The sequence below is a fragment of the Branchiostoma belcheri genome, unplaced genomic scaffold, assembly GCF_001625305.1.
Source record: "Branchiostoma belcheri isolate BF01 breed outbred unplaced genomic scaffold, Haploidv18h27 scaffold102, whole genome shotgun sequence".
In the NCBI taxonomy this organism is placed as follows: Eukaryota; Metazoa; Chordata; class Leptocardii; order Amphioxiformes; family Branchiostomatidae; genus Branchiostoma; species Branchiostoma belcheri.
In genome coordinates, this window is record NW_017802403.1 from 176,994 (window position 1) to 194,385 (window position 17,392).

The 17,392-nt window shown below is 39.5% G+C and overlaps 1 protein-coding gene across 7 annotated transcripts in view; it reads left to right on the forward strand.

Moving 5' to 3' along the window:
* LOC109474830 (LIM/homeobox protein Lhx2-like) overlaps window positions 1-17,392 on the forward strand; it is a 34,599-nt gene that overhangs the window by 9,546 nt on the left and 7,661 nt on the right. For 2 of the 7 annotated variants that reach the window (XM_019775252.1, XM_019775297.1), the window contains exons 2-3: window positions 15,387-15,598; window positions 17,162-17,315. In XM_019775252.1, coding sequence (XP_019630811.1) covers window positions 15,387-15,598; window positions 17,162-17,315 — 366 coding nt within the window. Of the gene's footprint in view, window positions 1-1,852; window positions 2,058-10,149; window positions 10,223-10,318; window positions 10,358-12,939; window positions 13,170-14,617; window positions 14,711-15,386; window positions 15,599-17,161; window positions 17,316-17,392 lie in introns of those variants that run through there. The other 5 variants (XM_019775289.1, XM_019775306.1, XM_019775271.1 and 2 more) reach the window with 5 other exon arrangements.

Consider the following 17,392-nt stretch of genomic DNA (forward strand, 5'->3'; position numbering starts at 1 on the left):
AAGCAGGCGCATGGGGCTTTGTCGATACCTTTCCCGCGGTACAGTTACAAGAGGTGTCGCCGTAGCCACGCCCAGGCTGGCCCGTGCACGTCGGGCCGTCTAAATCCATTTACCGTGCAGTCACGGGAGGTCATGCCGTCGGCACGTCGGCCATTTACGTAGCTTAATATAAGCTTAAATATTCATTTTTAAGCTAACGTTACGCACACTTAAATGCATCTTATTTAAAACAATTTAAGGTAACTGCCAAAGTCATACTTATCTAAGTCTGTATGTTTTAAACGTAGTCAAGAACACATGTGGAGTACACTGCTGCAAATCAGTGCTTTATCTTTACTGCAACATTAAGCGACCTTAAAGATCAAGTAAGGATACGTTTATGTTTAAGTAGACTTTACGTTGTTCTTTAAGAGAGTGTAAAGATTGCCTGCCGATTGTGGCATTTACGATGGCTTAAGTGTGACTTAAATAATGCTTAATTATTTTGAAATATTTAAGCCTTATTTACGAACACCATTAAGGATGCTTAAATATCGTTTTTCGTGCAGTGTATCTTCAAAGTAGGAGAAAGATGTATTGTCGATTAGCTGCAAGCATCCAATGCATGACCAGGACAGCGAAAGAAAAAAAAATTGTTTAGGATGAAGAAATCTGTCTGATATAGACATTCGCTGCGACCATTTCTTAGCACATAGTCATCATTTCAGTCTTGAAGCGTTGAAATAACCCATAACCAGATACTTTAGGAGTTGCTTTATTATTTAGTACCGCCAATAAATAGCTAGAACCAGCCTGCGCTCCAAAACGGGCAACCGTTTTCCGTCAGTGGCATCGCAATTTTGCCACACAGATATCAGTATGCTGTGGGTTAGGATCGTTCCGAAATTAAAAGAATAATCAAAAGAATACTTAAAAGAATGACTTTAAAATTCCATTTTTTCCACCCTGAAATTCCACCCGGATGCGCATGCCTTGAAAAGAAGAAGGAAATCTAAAGAAGAGGAGAAAAATGTCATTTAAAAGTAGACTTTCTTTCTACGGAGATATTACATTTAGCTTATGATACAGTAATTGTTCATTGCAAACTCATGCCAGAGGGCTAATTGCAAATACAAGGAACATTTGACACAAGTACAAGCAAATCATACATAACTAAACACAAGAAATAAAGATAAAAACTTCAGTAACTCCAAAATCTACTGGATTTGACTTCTTTTTTGAAGACAGGGTAAGACAAAAGATTCCATTTTTTCTGTAATATGTTGGTTTTCAGAAAAGTAGTTTTCTTTTCATCTGTATTTGGACGCTGTGTCAAAGAGTTCATTTCGTTCATTGCTATAGCGAGTACAATTTGAGATAAAATGTGTTTCGTCTTCCACTGTATTCAACGCACATGTAAAGTATTTTCAAATTCGTTCATACACTTAAGATTTCTTTCACCACCCTCTCTCTTATGAGACTATAGTCTGTGTCCTTCCGACATTTGCTCATCTGTGAGACGTGTATAATGACTGGATAACGACCTGAATGTTCTCCGGTGTGAACGCAGTGCACCTGCCGTGCAATGTGCCTCCCTGTAACACCAATCACTTCTCATTCCCCTCCGCCTCATGTCATCCATAACCACATACCAATTATCTCACTTCTGCTGCCCGTAAATGAGTCCCTCTAGGCCCGCCTATATCCCCTAGGATTTCCCCTCTACCACAAGCGGGCTGGTCCTTAGAAAAAAACCTACTTTCTCTCTTCACGGGTTTTTGAACATTACTGTGGACAAATCTTTCTAATGACCCCCCTTTTGTTATTGTTGTTGTGTCGGGGTGGGGGTTATAATGAGCGCTGGTGTCCGGCATCAGGCCGGTCTTTGTTCCGCGAGCCACAGAGAGATTAAAGACGGATTAACGAGTCGTGTTTGCGGCTTAGTTGAGATTAAAAGTATCCCTGGCAGACAGTTGGGGTGAAGTGGACACATACAGTATACAGCAGACGGGAGTGGGTAGTACCTGTCTTACTGTGGTCCTAAGGAGGCTGCCAGATTGGCGTTCTAGACTACACAGGTAGGTCGAATCATGATTCTAAGAGTTTTATGACTCATCATTACCAATGTCAAACGTACGCTGTGATGGTCACAGTCGTAGTACGGTCGCCGTAAGGTCGTAGACTAAGGGTGTTCTTGTGATGGTCGTGTGTGTGTGTTACGAAATTGGACTTAGCTGTCTTCATGTGGGATAGGCAGTTTTCGATCCTCGTCGGCGGTTAGTTCTGTCACAGTGTGCTTAAAAATCCGAAAATAGTACGATCAAAATAGTACGACAACCTATGGCAAATATGACCGCTTGTAGGCGTGCGTGTGTGTGTGTGCGTGCCTGTGTGTGTGTGTGTGTGTGTGTGTGTGTGCGTGTGTTTGTGTGTGTGTGTGTGTGTGTGTGTGTGTGTGTGAGTGTGTGTGTCCATGTGTGTGTGAGTATGTGTGTGTGCGTGTGTACGTTTGTGTGTGTGTGTGTGCGTGCCTGTGTGTGTGTGTGTGTGTGCGTGTGTGTGTGCGCGCGCGTGTGTGTGTGCGTGCGTGTGTGTATGTGTGTGTGTGTGTGTGTTTGAGTGAGGTATCTAATTGTCACAAATCACTTTATATTGACAGGTAACCATGAAAATTGTCAGATTTATTTACATCGGACTGATGCCCCAATTCTATTCACCGAAGCAAACTAAATATATAAAACATGAAAATGTATATATGTACACCTTTATTTGTTGGCATTTATTTTAACAAGCTATACATTATTGTTAATATCTACAAGTAAACGTTTTCTTTACATATGGTTACATATCATATGGATAAGGCAGTTAGTAAAAGTTGATTTGATTTGATTTATTAGACTGTATAATAAGACATATGTATACAGCCAGGACTGCCCAACTAGCCGGAGGCTATTATAAAGGGCTAGCCCTCACAACAAGAACATAAACAATTCGGAACAGGTAACAGTTAACAGTGTCGGTTACACTTAAAATTTCTTTGCTGTCTGAAAAGGCCTCAGAGATCGTGATATGTTTTGTTGATCTTTTTTCATGGATATAAATTGAGCAATGTTACAGTGCATAAAATTGCCTTACCATTTTGTATAATTCTATATAATTATCACACTTACATTACCGGTGTTTGAATAAGCACAGGGCTATTATTAGATGATCTCATTTCGACAATAATTCACTTGACAAAATTATGTTATTTCTCAATTATACATCTGTCTTTTCTGGTCTAAATGGATCGACGTAACAAAGAAGACGATACCTACGCTTCATACATTGGCTGATTATTGTACAACTGGGCTTTTGCGTAGATTTTTATGCGAATAGATTATAGTTGTTTTTTCCCGTTAGTTTTTTTTTTTAATGAAAATGAGAAGACCTATTGCATTGTGAGATTTTTCCTTGTGTCTTTTTCTGAATTTTTTTCTTATCTTACTATACAACTGCCCTTTTTCTGTCAGTTTTTTTTTACAATAACGAGCAAATCTGAGGCACTATCTGTCTGCCACAGTTATTATTATTCCTCGACCACTCAAGGGATCCGGTAGAGCTTGTTAGCGGCTTGTTTTTGTCGTCTTGGCGGCAACGTGACCATTCATTTGCACAAATTCTGCTTCTAGAGAAGTCCCAATTAGGCAAGAAACACAGCTGAGCCGTAAGTAATGAACTGATATATGGGAACAAATTGGCTTCAAGTCGACGCTGTTGTTTTTTTATTCCTCTTGTTCTCCTCTCATGTTTTTAATGCCACACCACCGGCACACGTGCTCGTCTCACTTTATCTAACACAAAAGAACTCAGGCAACAAGAGATAAAACTTTGTTCACGTTTTGTTTGTCTTTTGGTTTGACAATGCAGCTGAATATCATAATATAATATAGCGATTAATGTCCTAAATGCACAGCGATCTGGAAAATTTGTGGAAGCAAAAGTCATTCAAGTCTTACTCTAGTCTAGGCCTTTTATTTCAGTTATTAGGAAATTGGGTACTACTGTAATTCCTGATTTTTTTTCACGATACTGTTATGCTCACTGTTTTCACTGTCACTTCTGTACAGTGAACTTATCATTACAGTTGACAAATACTGTCTAGTAATTTCTAGACTTTCTTTTTCCTGCACCTGTCTCCACCGTGAATATTTTTCTCAGACCGTGAAATTTTGCTACTGGAAATATAAAGTGAATTACAGTATTTACTTGGATACGGGAGTATTGGTTTTGGTGGTTGCATGCAGGTTTGTGTGTATGCTTCTCCGGACACTGTAAGAGGGGGGGGGGTCAAAAGGTCAGACACAGGAAATGAGGTTAATTTGAAGGTCCCAGAATCTGGCTGGGAGCCAACAAGAATTAGGGGTCGGTACCAGGGGTAATTCAGGAAGGAGATCAAGGATTAAATGAGTCAACCCTCCAACCCGTTTTCAGTCCTGATTAAAGTACCCCTCACAATCTCCTCGCAATTCTTCCGACAAATTCACAAACCCAAAATACTTCTCGGACGTACTTTTACATGTATGTCTCTGGTCAAAAGAGTACTCTATCCACATTTAGTGCAGCGAACTCTTTGTTTACCTGTACAAGGATTTCATTTTATGTCACAAATCAAATCAAATCTAAGACTGTGTGACACATTGACCAAGAAATATTATACTTATATAGACGTGGTGTAAGTTTCCAATGATTTGATACGCCATTTGGTAGAATGATTTTAACTCAAAACTTTTTAGATTGTGGGAAAGATAAGTCATAGGTAATGACGATATATGGTTTTATTAACGTAGAGAAGGTTTATTGCAAGTTCTTGCCCGTAGGCTACATGTACTTGCAAGTACATGTAACATGAAAATAAAAGATGGACAACAGGGTGGATAACAATATAGTATGCAACTACTCTAACTTAATCTCCAAGCAGATCTATGGTGGGGGTAAGACAGTATCAAATTGGCCAGTCTTTATCCATTTCCTTGGGTGGGGAAATGGATACAGACTGGCCAATTTGATACTGTCTTACCCCCACCAAAAGATCTGCTTGGAGATTAACTCTAACTACCAAATACTATATTCTAACTTATTCTAACTTATTTTAACTTATTGTATTCTAGGAATTATCATGGCAATTTTCCTGTCTGAACCGAACACATTTTTGCTCTCTGCTAGAAAACTATTGCTCAAGCAACAGGATACTAGTAAATTTTTAAAACTGACAGACGTTTCAAGTAGCATCCACTATTTTTCGTCAGTGACCCTGTCTGCCATTTTTTTCCCAGCTATCAATTCAAGCTTAGGCCACAGTAGAGTGGTCGGTTCAAAAAATTGAGGGATAAAAACAAAGCATTCTCTCTCGTATGACGAGAACATCGAAAAAGCTATTAAAAGCTATTGAATAGAGTAAGTTTAACGAGAGAGAATGCTTTGTTTTTATCCCTCAATTCCCAAAGAACTTTCTCCATGCCCGTTCTTAGAATCCTTCAGTGATGTTAGCTAATAACATACCAAGCCGCCAGGAATTAAGGGTAATGTCAAAGGTCAAGCCCCTGTGCTCGCGAGTTAGTGCACCGGGCGTTATTAGGGGATGGTCCCTGTAATTTGTATGTCTCTTCCTAACGAAGTCAAATTTGTTGTATTTAACATACATATTACGTTTCTGATTTATTTTTGGTGGCTTCAATACAGTATCAAATTGGCAAGACAGTATCAAATTGGCAAGACAGTATCAAATTGGTAAGACAGTATTTAATACGTACAAAAATATACCAGTACAAAAAGAAAGTATAAAAAAAACCGCCTAAAACATGTAAAAAATAAGCCAAAACCTAAACCCCTGCTTGGAGCGTAAGAATTCTATTTGTTGTCTGAACTCTTGTTTGATACTTTTTCTTTTATTAGAGTGGCTGCTGAACTCACAACACTTTTATAAGGATCTAGTATGTGGTCTTAAAGGACAACAACCACTCTCCAAAAAGCAATGGGGGAGGGGAGCTGTACTATCAACTTTTGTTTGTTTGTTTGTTTGTTTGACTGTATGTTTGTTTGACTATTCTTTATTCATGAGAAGTTCAAATTAGCCTGCAGACCGCTTGTTATTTAGGACATGAGGGAATATGTAAAACTTGGGTCAGACAAAGAATATACATGTAATTCACTTGATGTTCACGGTAGCAAAATTTCACGTTCTGAGAAAAATGGACATGTTCACGGAACTATATATTAACGGTGGCAACATGTGCAGGAAAAATAAAGTCCAAGAATTGCATGTATTTGTTAACTGTAATGATTATAAGTTCACTGTACAGAAGTGACAGTGAAAACAGTAAACATAAAAGTACAGTGAAAAAATCAGGAAGTACAGTAACATACACCAATACAGTTTTCATAATTTAAAGTCCTATTAAATCTTTACACATGATACAAAATACATACAGAAAAGTAAGAGCTAGTATATGATTCGTTGACTGTAGGAAAGATTCCAAAAGAAAACAACACACAGTTGAATTTGTTTTAGGTGACAACATTCAAGTGTTACATGGAGGAAAGGAAAAACATTTCCCTCAAAGTTGACTGGTCCTTTTTAAGACTTGACTTCCGGTGTCGTGTTTCTGTCGCGGTGTGTCGGTTGTTTTCCGTGAACACATCGTGCACACGTCGTGAACAAATCCGCACACTTCCTGTATAAATGTTATTTTACCTCGCGCGTGTCTGTTGTGTGTGTGGGAAGTTTAGTAGGCGATCAGTTTGTTTCTGTTCTGTACAGTGTGGCGAAAGAAACATGGGGGAGGGGGGTGGTGATTCGAATTTTCTTCTTGTGTTTTTTTTTTTCAAACTAAGGCCACACCATCTTAATTTTATGGATGACATCCTCGCGCGTATTGGTTTTCGCCTGTTCTCAAAAAAAAAAGATCACGCCTGGCCTGGCTCGACTGGTACTCCGTGGTAGTTAGCAACAATACGGAGATCTCAGTACATACGTACAGTGCCGATTCCGCAAAAAGCCAGCATGTGCGGCCCGTCGTGTCCGTCGCTTTGTACTGCTGGAAATTCACAATAACAGCTTTGTATTCCTGTGGTGTAGTAGCATTTTTATTTTTGGCCGGAATTTTTTGTTATTCTCCCGTGCACACTAGTTTGGGGGTCTTCAGAGGATGTCATCCATAAAATTAAGTCAGTGTGGCCTAACATATAATACGTTTATGAAGATTAGTCATCATGGATTCTAGATAAATAAAATCAATCATCCAGAGTTATAGATATAAATATATAAAATTATTTCCAGTGGTAAAGTTTGAAGCACAATTTCGATATAATAGTTTATATATGTACGAGTACTAACACAGATGAACTTACATGTACATGATGATAGTCAAAACTTCATTGCAAATTCTTGCACGTAGGCTAAGTGAAAGAGAATTCGAACATGCTATTTTGATAACGTACGAGGTAAAAAAAAGTGTCTTGATGTTTTAAATCTAATACTGAAGGGTTTGACTTTTTCTTTTGAGGGCCGTGGCAAATTTATAGTCCAGTAATGATACGTTACCCTATTTTTGATAAGAAATTGTCGCACTTCTGTGATTGGTGCACTATAGTATTTTGGCTTTGGTGATTGGATGTCTTCTTTAGGACAATTCAACAACTTTTTCGAAGCCCTTTTCTGCTACAAAAATGTACAAAAAAAGACACAGAAGCCACGGGTTTTGTTCCTTCAGTCAAAGAACATTGTTTTCTCATCTGACTAACTTTGTTAGCACCCGGCATTATTCCCCGTGCTTGAGTGGACTTATGAATTTCGACACTAGCTCCCCTGCCTTTTGTCTTTCAACTTGTCTTCATTCCACCATTCAGCCACCGCTTGCAAAGACGTCAATCAACCCTTTCAGAAAAATGTGGGGCGGGAAGTCGAGTGTTGTACATGTCACAGGTGCACAAATACGGGAAACATGTATCCAAACGCCGGTCCCCCTCCCTACCACTCCACCCTGCAAATTTGTCAAGGCAACGAGGGCAAACACTCGGGTTTAACTTCATTAGGTTTTGTATAAATGCGGATTGCGCGGGGACAACATCGCAGTTTGGAGTCAAGTGTTTGCCCGCCTCCCCCTCTTTAGGTCGAGACCACATTCTCACATGCCAGCGGGTCGAGTATTTTAACAGCCCGGGACAAGATACGTGTTGCCAGGCGACGAGCGCTGACAGGCACATCCCTGCCGATTTTTGGAAATGTCACACAACGTCGAAACACTGCCGATTTGAGCGCCCAACATTTGCGGACCAACTTGTAATTTGGTCTCTCGGAATCGTCAGATCGATGTTAGATATTTCCGCGGCCCGCTGTGTCGCCAGGCCGGAATGGTCCGAAATTCGTCCCGCCTCGCACCTAACAGTCAAGTCAAAATTGTTTTTGGGCATGCAAATAGCAAGGGTCGGGCTCTAGATTTGCCGGACCAGTGGTGTAAGAACAGAAGCCTCCATAGCACGCCAAAAACTTGGGGTTTTGGGGGTCTTTTTTGGGAGATTTTAAGTGCTATTTTCTGATTGCATGTAGACAACATAGCCGGCCTGGTTGAATTACCACCGTTTTAGAACTGGGCTAATCAGAAAACAGCCGAAGACCACCAAACCCCCAGTTCTATAAGCCTGTTACGTAGGCTAGCTACTGGGTAGATTGAAGACAGGTATCTACTTACATGTAAATGTTATCCCTTCCTACATTTCCTATAGCAAGATGGGGGAGCTGAAACAACCACCACCCCCCATCCCACACTCCCCCCAAATATCGCACACACTTTACAATCTCTGCAACTAACATCGATATCATGGAGTGCTCTAGACATGATGTTTCACCTAATAAGCTATTGTCATTTCTTAAATCAAGTACAACAGATTTCGAGAGACAAGATGCTACAGTGAGGTTTGAATATATCATGTAAGTTGTCTAAATTATCATACGATGCAACCCAATACCATGCAAAAATTGGTAAATAATGGATAAAAGACTACTTTGTTATTAGAAAAAAAATACTGAAACTCATGATTAGCCCCGATTGATTGTAGCGTATGCTAGTCTTTAATGTTGTGGTAACTAGGATGTTTAGTTTTATTCTATACTTACCTTTATTTTCTACTATATTCAATAAAGCAGGCTGTGCACCCATCTCACGAGTTAGTAGTTGTTGCCCTACATTCTACTGTGTACAGTATCGACATGCAGTTAAGTTCTGTATGCATGCGTTTTTAAACCATTGGATTCTGCAACTGCATCATCAGTATTTAGTGTCAGCAAGTGGGTATGGAAATGGCATGATGAAGGTATGGAGTAATGTATGTTCTAGAATTCCCTCGTTAGAATCAGCTCGCAGTAGTGTCGCTTGGGATAAAGGAAAGGGTCAGCATCAAGAGTGGGGAGGGGCTGGGGTATCGTATAGGAAGTAGGTAGGAAAGTGAGTTCGTGAAGGTAGAAATCTCTGATTTCTTATCAGTCTACTACTACCAATAGTGCTACTTCTGCTGCTACTACTACTGCTACTACTACTACTACTACTACTACTGCTACTACCACCACCACTACTACTACTACTACTACTACTACTACTACTACTACTACTACTACTACTACTACTACTACTACTACTACTTCTACTACTGCTACTGCTACTACTACTACTACTACTACTACTACTACCTCTACTACTGATGTTACTGCTTGTGCTACTACTACTATTACTACAGTACTACTGCTACTACTTCTACTGCTGCTACTAGGCTACTACTACTACTAATGCTGCTACTATTACATATGCTACTACTAATGCTACTGCTTCTATTACTAATTGTGTATGGCATAAGGTGATACAAATGTAATGCAAAGGCAACATACATGTATGTGTTGTTAGAAAAACCTTTAAAACCAAAAGTCTGAAAATGACAAACCCAGATTTACTGAAACTTAGCTCAAACACATTACATAAACATCAACGTATTTCATTTTATAGTCAAGCATGGCACATTCCCTGCCCTTCTTATCAAAGCTAACCTAGACAAACTGTTTCTACAAAAACGTAGATATCCTTCAACGTCGGCCCACGGGTAAATCTATTGGGGGGAGGGCCACTTTAGTTTCTTGGTGATGAAGAACAAACAGCAGACTATTTGACCAGCTGATTCGCACGTTTACCCAGTCCGCCACCAGAAGCGAGTTGAGGTGAGAAAAAGTAGTAAGGCAAACTTCCTGAACATAAGAGGGGAGGAGGGGCGAGGGAAAAGGTGGATTGTATCACTTCTCTCTCTAACACCGAGTTTGAACCGCCCTTGTCTCAACATGCCGGCCTGCGCGTCTGTAAGTATAGCACGTTATTCATACTATACAACATTCGTGTAGAGTCAGGCAACGTCAATGTCAATAGCTGTAGAGGGGGAGGGGGGGATGTGTTCTCAAACGTTCTGGAAGGCAAAGTTTGCAGGATCCTGAATGCATGTATAGATGTAGACGTTCATAAACAGGCTATCGTTGAAACTTCAGAAGAACCTCAGACTTCTGTTTATAATGAGGAAACAGGCTTACTTGAACAGAAGTTTGGTTTCCTTTTAAATGCCCACTATCATGATAATGGTCATTCTGGCATACTCATTTTCACCTGAGTGAAGTGAGGAAAGTCGTCTTAAGTGCCTTTCCCAAGGGCACAAGATCAGAGACAAGGTAGGGTTCGAACCCGGGACCTCTTAGTTCCGAGTCGAACACGCTACCGTTACGCCATGCGACCCGTGACTTTGTAAAATAGATATTTGTTGTTGTAGTGATTTGGGCAAGCTCAGCCTTCCTTCCTGTCGAAAATGTCCACGAAATGAACAGAAAGAACGTTACAGATTCTAAACACGATCAGAAAACACCCAACAACAACCTTCATGCTATACTAAAGGCACCCTAAACGATTTCAGGACAGTAAAATTAAACTGGATTTTCTGGTCATTTTTTTAAATGTAGTAGGTTGAATCAGGCCTGTCATAGCATACTGATATCTGTGAGTCAAAAATACGATGTCACTACAGAAAACGGTTACTTATTTCGTATCGTAGGCTGGTTCTAGATATTTATTGGTACCAAAAAATAAAAGGACTCCTCGCGTAACTTGTTTCGGGGCTATTTTAACGCGCTTCAAGTATGATATGGTGACAAAAATGTGCATAGAAATGACACTGTAGTAAATGTCAATATCATCAAGAATATTTGTTGTTTTGCTGTCCTAAGATTACATTGGATTCATTTAATAATCACCAGGGTTTAACTAAGTTTTGTAACTAATGTTACGCTACCTCACTCACAATCAGATATCTTTAACATGCTCCTTTGGCATGTCCTACTCAGATATCAGTGTACGTTAGAAAATTCATATTTGAATCACTACAAAAGCGACACCATGTTGTAAATAGCTGATATAACCCCTGAATTACAGAATGTAATAATACTCTTCCTAAGAAAACACAATAGATTAGCTTTCGTGTCATTATGGACTAGCTCGTTAGAATTATATTTTAGTATTAGTTTGTGTATGTATGTACCATTGTTGTTTCTTTGCCATACATTGTAACAGCTACAGTTGTTACCTTCGCCAAGAAGGTTATGTTTTCAGAGGCGTTCGTGTATGTGTGTGTGTGTGTGTGTGTGTGTCTGTCAACACGATAACTTGAGAAGGCCTTGATGGATTGTCTTCATACTTGGTAGGTGGGTAGGTCTTGATGAGACCTCAAAATGATTAGATTTTGGACCCCCTAGCGGCTTGTTATGGTACTGCAGCTGAACTTCCGGTTTTGATATCTCAGGATCTAGACATGCTATGGTGATGAAATTTGGATGGTAGGTAGCTCTTGTGATGAGGAAGAAGTGACGTGAGTTTGGGCCCCCTAGCGGCTTGCCCTGGAACTGCAGGGATATATTCTTGAAAATATTCAAAAGGGGATAACTCAAGAACCGGTTGACGGATCGTCGTGATTTTTAGTATGTAGGTAGCTTACATGATGCTTAATATAATTATGTGACAATTATGCAAATATGGATGTAATTTGCATAATTTATGGGGAAATTCTATAAATCAGCTGCATTCCATGATAAGACAATTGAAGCTTGTGACATTGGTAATTGACAACGAGAGAAACACAGGAAGATATTGATTATCTTATTAATGACTTAATTTGCATAATTAATGAGAAAAGTTTATAATTATGTAATGATAACTGCCTGGAATTTCATACTTGTGGTATTTGAAAGTTAAGTTGAGGTGAACATCATTAAACATAATTTATTCAAATCAGGACCTCATTTGCATAATTTATTAGGAAATACTAGAATGCATTGTTTGTTAATATAAGACTGTCTTTTTGTTGAGATTATGATAAAATGATATAATTCATGAAAATTAGGTTCCTATTTTTAAATCAAGGGGAATAATCTAATGTATAATTTGTCAGTCATAAAGATTAACATCATTTGGCGAAGGTATGAGATCGGGGAACTCTAGTTGAGCAATAAATTTGATTTGATTTAATTTTGTGTTAAACGTTTTTACAGAGATCTAGAGAATGTTTTTGAAACGTGTTAGCCACATGTGTTCAGTCTGCCCACAGCAATGCTTATTACCCGGAGTAACCTTCACATCAGACGTTTGTCCACGGAGCTTCAAACGAATATCTGTGTTTGAAACTCGATGATTTGACGCTTGCGGTCGTGCAGAATGGGACACCTGCGCTTTCATATAACGACTAATTAAGATTGTTTCTAGGTCAGGAAATAATTGTAGTTATGAACAAATGAATTTAGCACAAACAAGAACAGAAATGGTTAAGTAGTAAACCGTGTAGTGTTTTAAAATCACATCACTGGGAAAATGCAAAAGACGGTAGTTAGAACCAAAAATGAATAAAAACATTTACGCTGATTTAATGACCTTTTCTCCCCTACAAATCCAGTGGTATGACCCAATTCAGGATACGATCTAACCAATCATCAACCGTTTCACTTGATAATAACCAGGCAAAACTGCACAAAAGCCACAGGAACGACTTCTGAGGCCACCGTTAGCAGAATTTATGTTCATTCCTCCCCAGATTCTCCATCAGCATTTACTACGGCCATGGTGTACCGCCACTTTTACAGTGTAGGTTTATTTTTTGTATGATTTTGACATTTCATTACTATCCTTGCCGTTTTATTGCTTTATGTGCTTATACACCAAAGTTTATAATATGCGGTCTATAAAATAATGTAAAAAATATTTCTTGCTTTGGTCTTAAGCAATGTTTTCTTTATTTCTCACGTGTACCCACGTGTGATGTTTAGGAAATTTTAATCGGTTGTAAACTTAATTCTTATTGTCCTTAATTTGCCCTTAATATAATTTTATTGCCCTTTTATGTGTATATTCAGTCTATCTATAGTGTACATTGAAGCCATGGTACCCAAATCCTGATATGTCTATGCACATATACGGTCAGATCTCACTACATCATGTATGTATATTTCACAGTTCAAATATCTAATATAGACAATAACATTGAGCAAAGCACAATATATGTTTTTATCAATTTTCTTATCTATCAGATCATGAAATTCTTTTTGATGTACCAAAATACATAATTCTGTCTTTGTTACCATTATTTGATTATTTCAATACGATATTAGCGAACAGGAATTTTGACCTGACCTTCTATATCGTTTAATGTTTTTGTAATATATTTTGTATTATCGTAATGCGATTATGCATCGATGTATACTTATAACAGTGGACCACTTATAGTTGCAAAGCAATTAACATACACATAGATACGTTGAAGAATTATTTCTGAACTGACAAACAAGTCATCAAACTATTCATAAAGATGAGTCATTTTTGTAGCACAATTACGTGGAATTTATGGCCTAACTGAGGGAACAGGTGAAAAAATCGCTCTTGGTATGAGGCGCAGAAAATATGAATCAGAAGAATTTGTCAGCTTTCCTGGTCACTGAATCCACAATGTAGTAGCTAATTTGCGTTGTAGTTTGGATAAAGAATATGCAAACAATCCCTATAGATGGATTAGATGGTTGGGGTTTGTTATCTAAATATTTGAAAGCATAACATGTGAACTGTTTAGATCCTCGTGATGTGGATAACGTTTATACTTTTTAATGCTTTGCTGCTGTTATTTTTGTTTTTGTTTCGTGAACTGATATTTAAAGTGGTTGTGTTTGGTCTGTGTCCAAAAACATGTTCAAATGGCAATTTTGAAAGTATAAAATCAACCCCTACCCGTACACCACACAAACCGACCACCTGGTGTGTTTTTGTGACGCCAGTATTTTATATTTTGTAGCCAGAGTTCCCATATGTGATTCTTAATCATCATCTTCGCTCAGATGTACTGTTCTTCCCCGCTAACTCTCGGCGGAGCCGGCCGCTAGTTTACCGGCTTTGTCTGCCCCGTGAGACGGCGTGGCGCCGGTCTCCTGCGGCATCATTACCTCCGCACACCTGTAGAGTTCTCACCCGGACTGCCGCTGAATTATGGCACATTTCTATCATCTTTAATCCGTCTTGATTCAAGTTGGTGGCTAGAAGTCTCTGTCTCCTTCCCTCTCCTGCCATTTGAAAGCTTTTCGTGTCTTTGTAACAGAACTAGCGGCAGAGAACCGTCGTTCCATGAAGAACCTCGCATGGTATATCTGTTGTTGTGAAGGTGTTGTCGTGAGCTATGTTGTTGTTGTTGTGGTTTGTTTGTTGTTTATTCAAGTCAGATACTTGCTCTTTGATGACGAAGGTAACGTTTTGTGGTCCTCTCTATCTAGTTTTCTACGTTCCATTATTCCTAACGTTACAATAAGAAGGAACTGCTTGCTTGATGCAAGATTTTACACACCGAAAGAGAGAGCACATCCAACTTAATGGTATTTTACATGATATTAACTATTAACTGTGGGTGCATAATCTGGTATTGGGATTTTTGCCTTGCGCATCATCATGTTTATTTCTATTGAAGCATTAGAAAAAGCATCAGTGGGACAAAAGCTTACATGACTTTTATTTCCGAGGATGAAAAACAAAAGCATGAGTTGCTGAGTGTCTCGAATGCCCTGCCTTTCATTCAGAACACCAGATTTCACATGTTGGATGCTTGAATGTTGTTCTAAAGTCCTTTTTTTTCTTTCTCTCTCCTTGTCCCAGACGATGTGGGACAAAAGCTTCCATGACTTTAATTTCCTAGGGTGAAAAACAAAGCATGAGTTGCTGAGAGTCTCGAATCTCATGCTTTTCATCCAGGACATCAGATTCTATGTGTTGGATGCTTGAATGTTGTTCTGAAGTCCTTTTCTTCTCTCTCTCTCTGCTCCACAGACGATGCCAGTAGTGAACCTGGACACCAAGCCGGGCTCCATCGCCTGTGGCGGGTGTGGAGAGAAGATTCAGGACCGGTTCTTCCTGCACGCGGTGGACCGACAGTGGCACTCCGCCTGCCTGAAGTGCTGTGAGTGCGACGTGCGGCTGGACTGTGAGCTCACCTGCTTCTCTAAGGACGGGAGGATCTACTGTAGAGAGGACTACTACAGGTTTGTTTTTTTTGTTTGTTTGTTTGTTTGGCGGAAGGATCTACTGTAGAGAGGACTACCACAGGTTCGTTTTTGTTTGTTTGTTTGTTTGTTTGTTTGGCGGAAGGATCTACTGTAGAGAGGACTACTACAGGTTTGTTTTTGTTTGTTTGTTTGTTTGTTTGTTTGTTTGTTTGTTTGACGGAAGGATCTACTGTAGAGAGGACTACTACTACAGGTTTTTGTTTGTTTGTTTGACGGAAGGATCTACTGTAGAGAGGACGACTACAGGTTTGTTTTTGTGTGTTTGTTTGTTTGTTTGACGGAAGGATCTACTGTAGAGAGGACTACTACAGGTTTGTTTTTGTTTGTTTGTTTGTTTGTTTGACGGAAGGCTCTACTGTAGAGAGGACTACTACAGGTTTGTTTCTGTTTGTTTGTTTGTTTGTTTGTCGGAAGGATCTACTGTAGTGAGGACTACTACAGGTTTGTTTTTGTTTGTTTGTTTGTTTGTTTCGCATTCCCGGTTCCCCAGAAACTGTGTACGGAGAGTTGTGAGCTTCTCGGAGTCCATGCTTTGCACAACAGAATGAGACATCACGACAGTATCTCCACCAACCAGAAAATTAAAGACCGTATCCAATGCAATTTCAGGAAAACAAAAATATTTTACATGAAGACACCTGCCTGAGCACATTGCGTCATCATTTCATACTTGAAGCGTTTAAAACAGCCCAAAAACAAAATACATGAGGCGTCTCTATTTTTTGGGGTTACTGACCATCAATACCTACGAGAGAAGCAGCCAACTATACAAAACAAGCAACCATTTTCCGTCAGCGACATCACATTTTTGCCTAACAAAAATCAGTAGGCTTTGGAATAGGATTGATTCAACGTACTACACTGAAAGTATGGTCAGAAAACTGACTTTGAAAACTTAGCCCTAAAAACAGTTTTATCGTTATGAGGCATTCTACATGTCATCTAATTTGGGTAAACGAACGTTGATTGGCGGTTTGTGTTTCATTTAGCGAAATGTTAATCCGATACACCGCTAAGATTTAAATAGCTTTGATTTCCCCTTTTCATTGTCTAGAAATGAGATTAAAATTATCAAACTTCTAGATCAAACATATAACAAACATCTTACCCAGTGGCCACCCTTAATTTGCCGTGAATGTTGACAGTCTGGTCTATGTACTAAGGCGGTAGATGATCTCTTAGTTGTTTTCATCAAACAAAGATAAAACAGTTTTGGAAAAAAGACTTTTGGAAAGCACGTGTCTTGGCTAAATGAGTTTGAATGTGTTTTTTTTTCCATTCCAACATTTATCACAAGACATGGTGACATACTCACGGTGACACACTCAAGTTTTCTCAACTTATTTTTATGCCGCCACCAACACAGAAGACAACAGACATACTCATTTTCACCTGAGTAAAGTGAGGAAATTCGTGTTAAGTGCTTTTCCAAAGGCTTGTTAATTCCGAGCCGAATGCTCTGTCGTTACGCTACACGACCCCAAACATTATTAATTTATTTGTTTGTTTGTTTGTTTATTTGTTTGTTTGTTTTGTTAGACGGTTTGCCGTACAGCGGTGTGGACGGTGTCATCTCGGCATCACGGCGCGGGAGATGGTGATGAGAGCGCGCGACTCCGTCTTTCACCTCGCCTGCTTCACCTGCGTCACCTGCGACAAGGCGCTCACCACGGGGGACGAGTTCGGCATGCAGGTGAAGAACACGGGGAGGGAGGGAGGGAGGGAGGGAGGGAGGGAGAGAGAGGGAGGGAGGAGAGAGAGAGAGAAGAG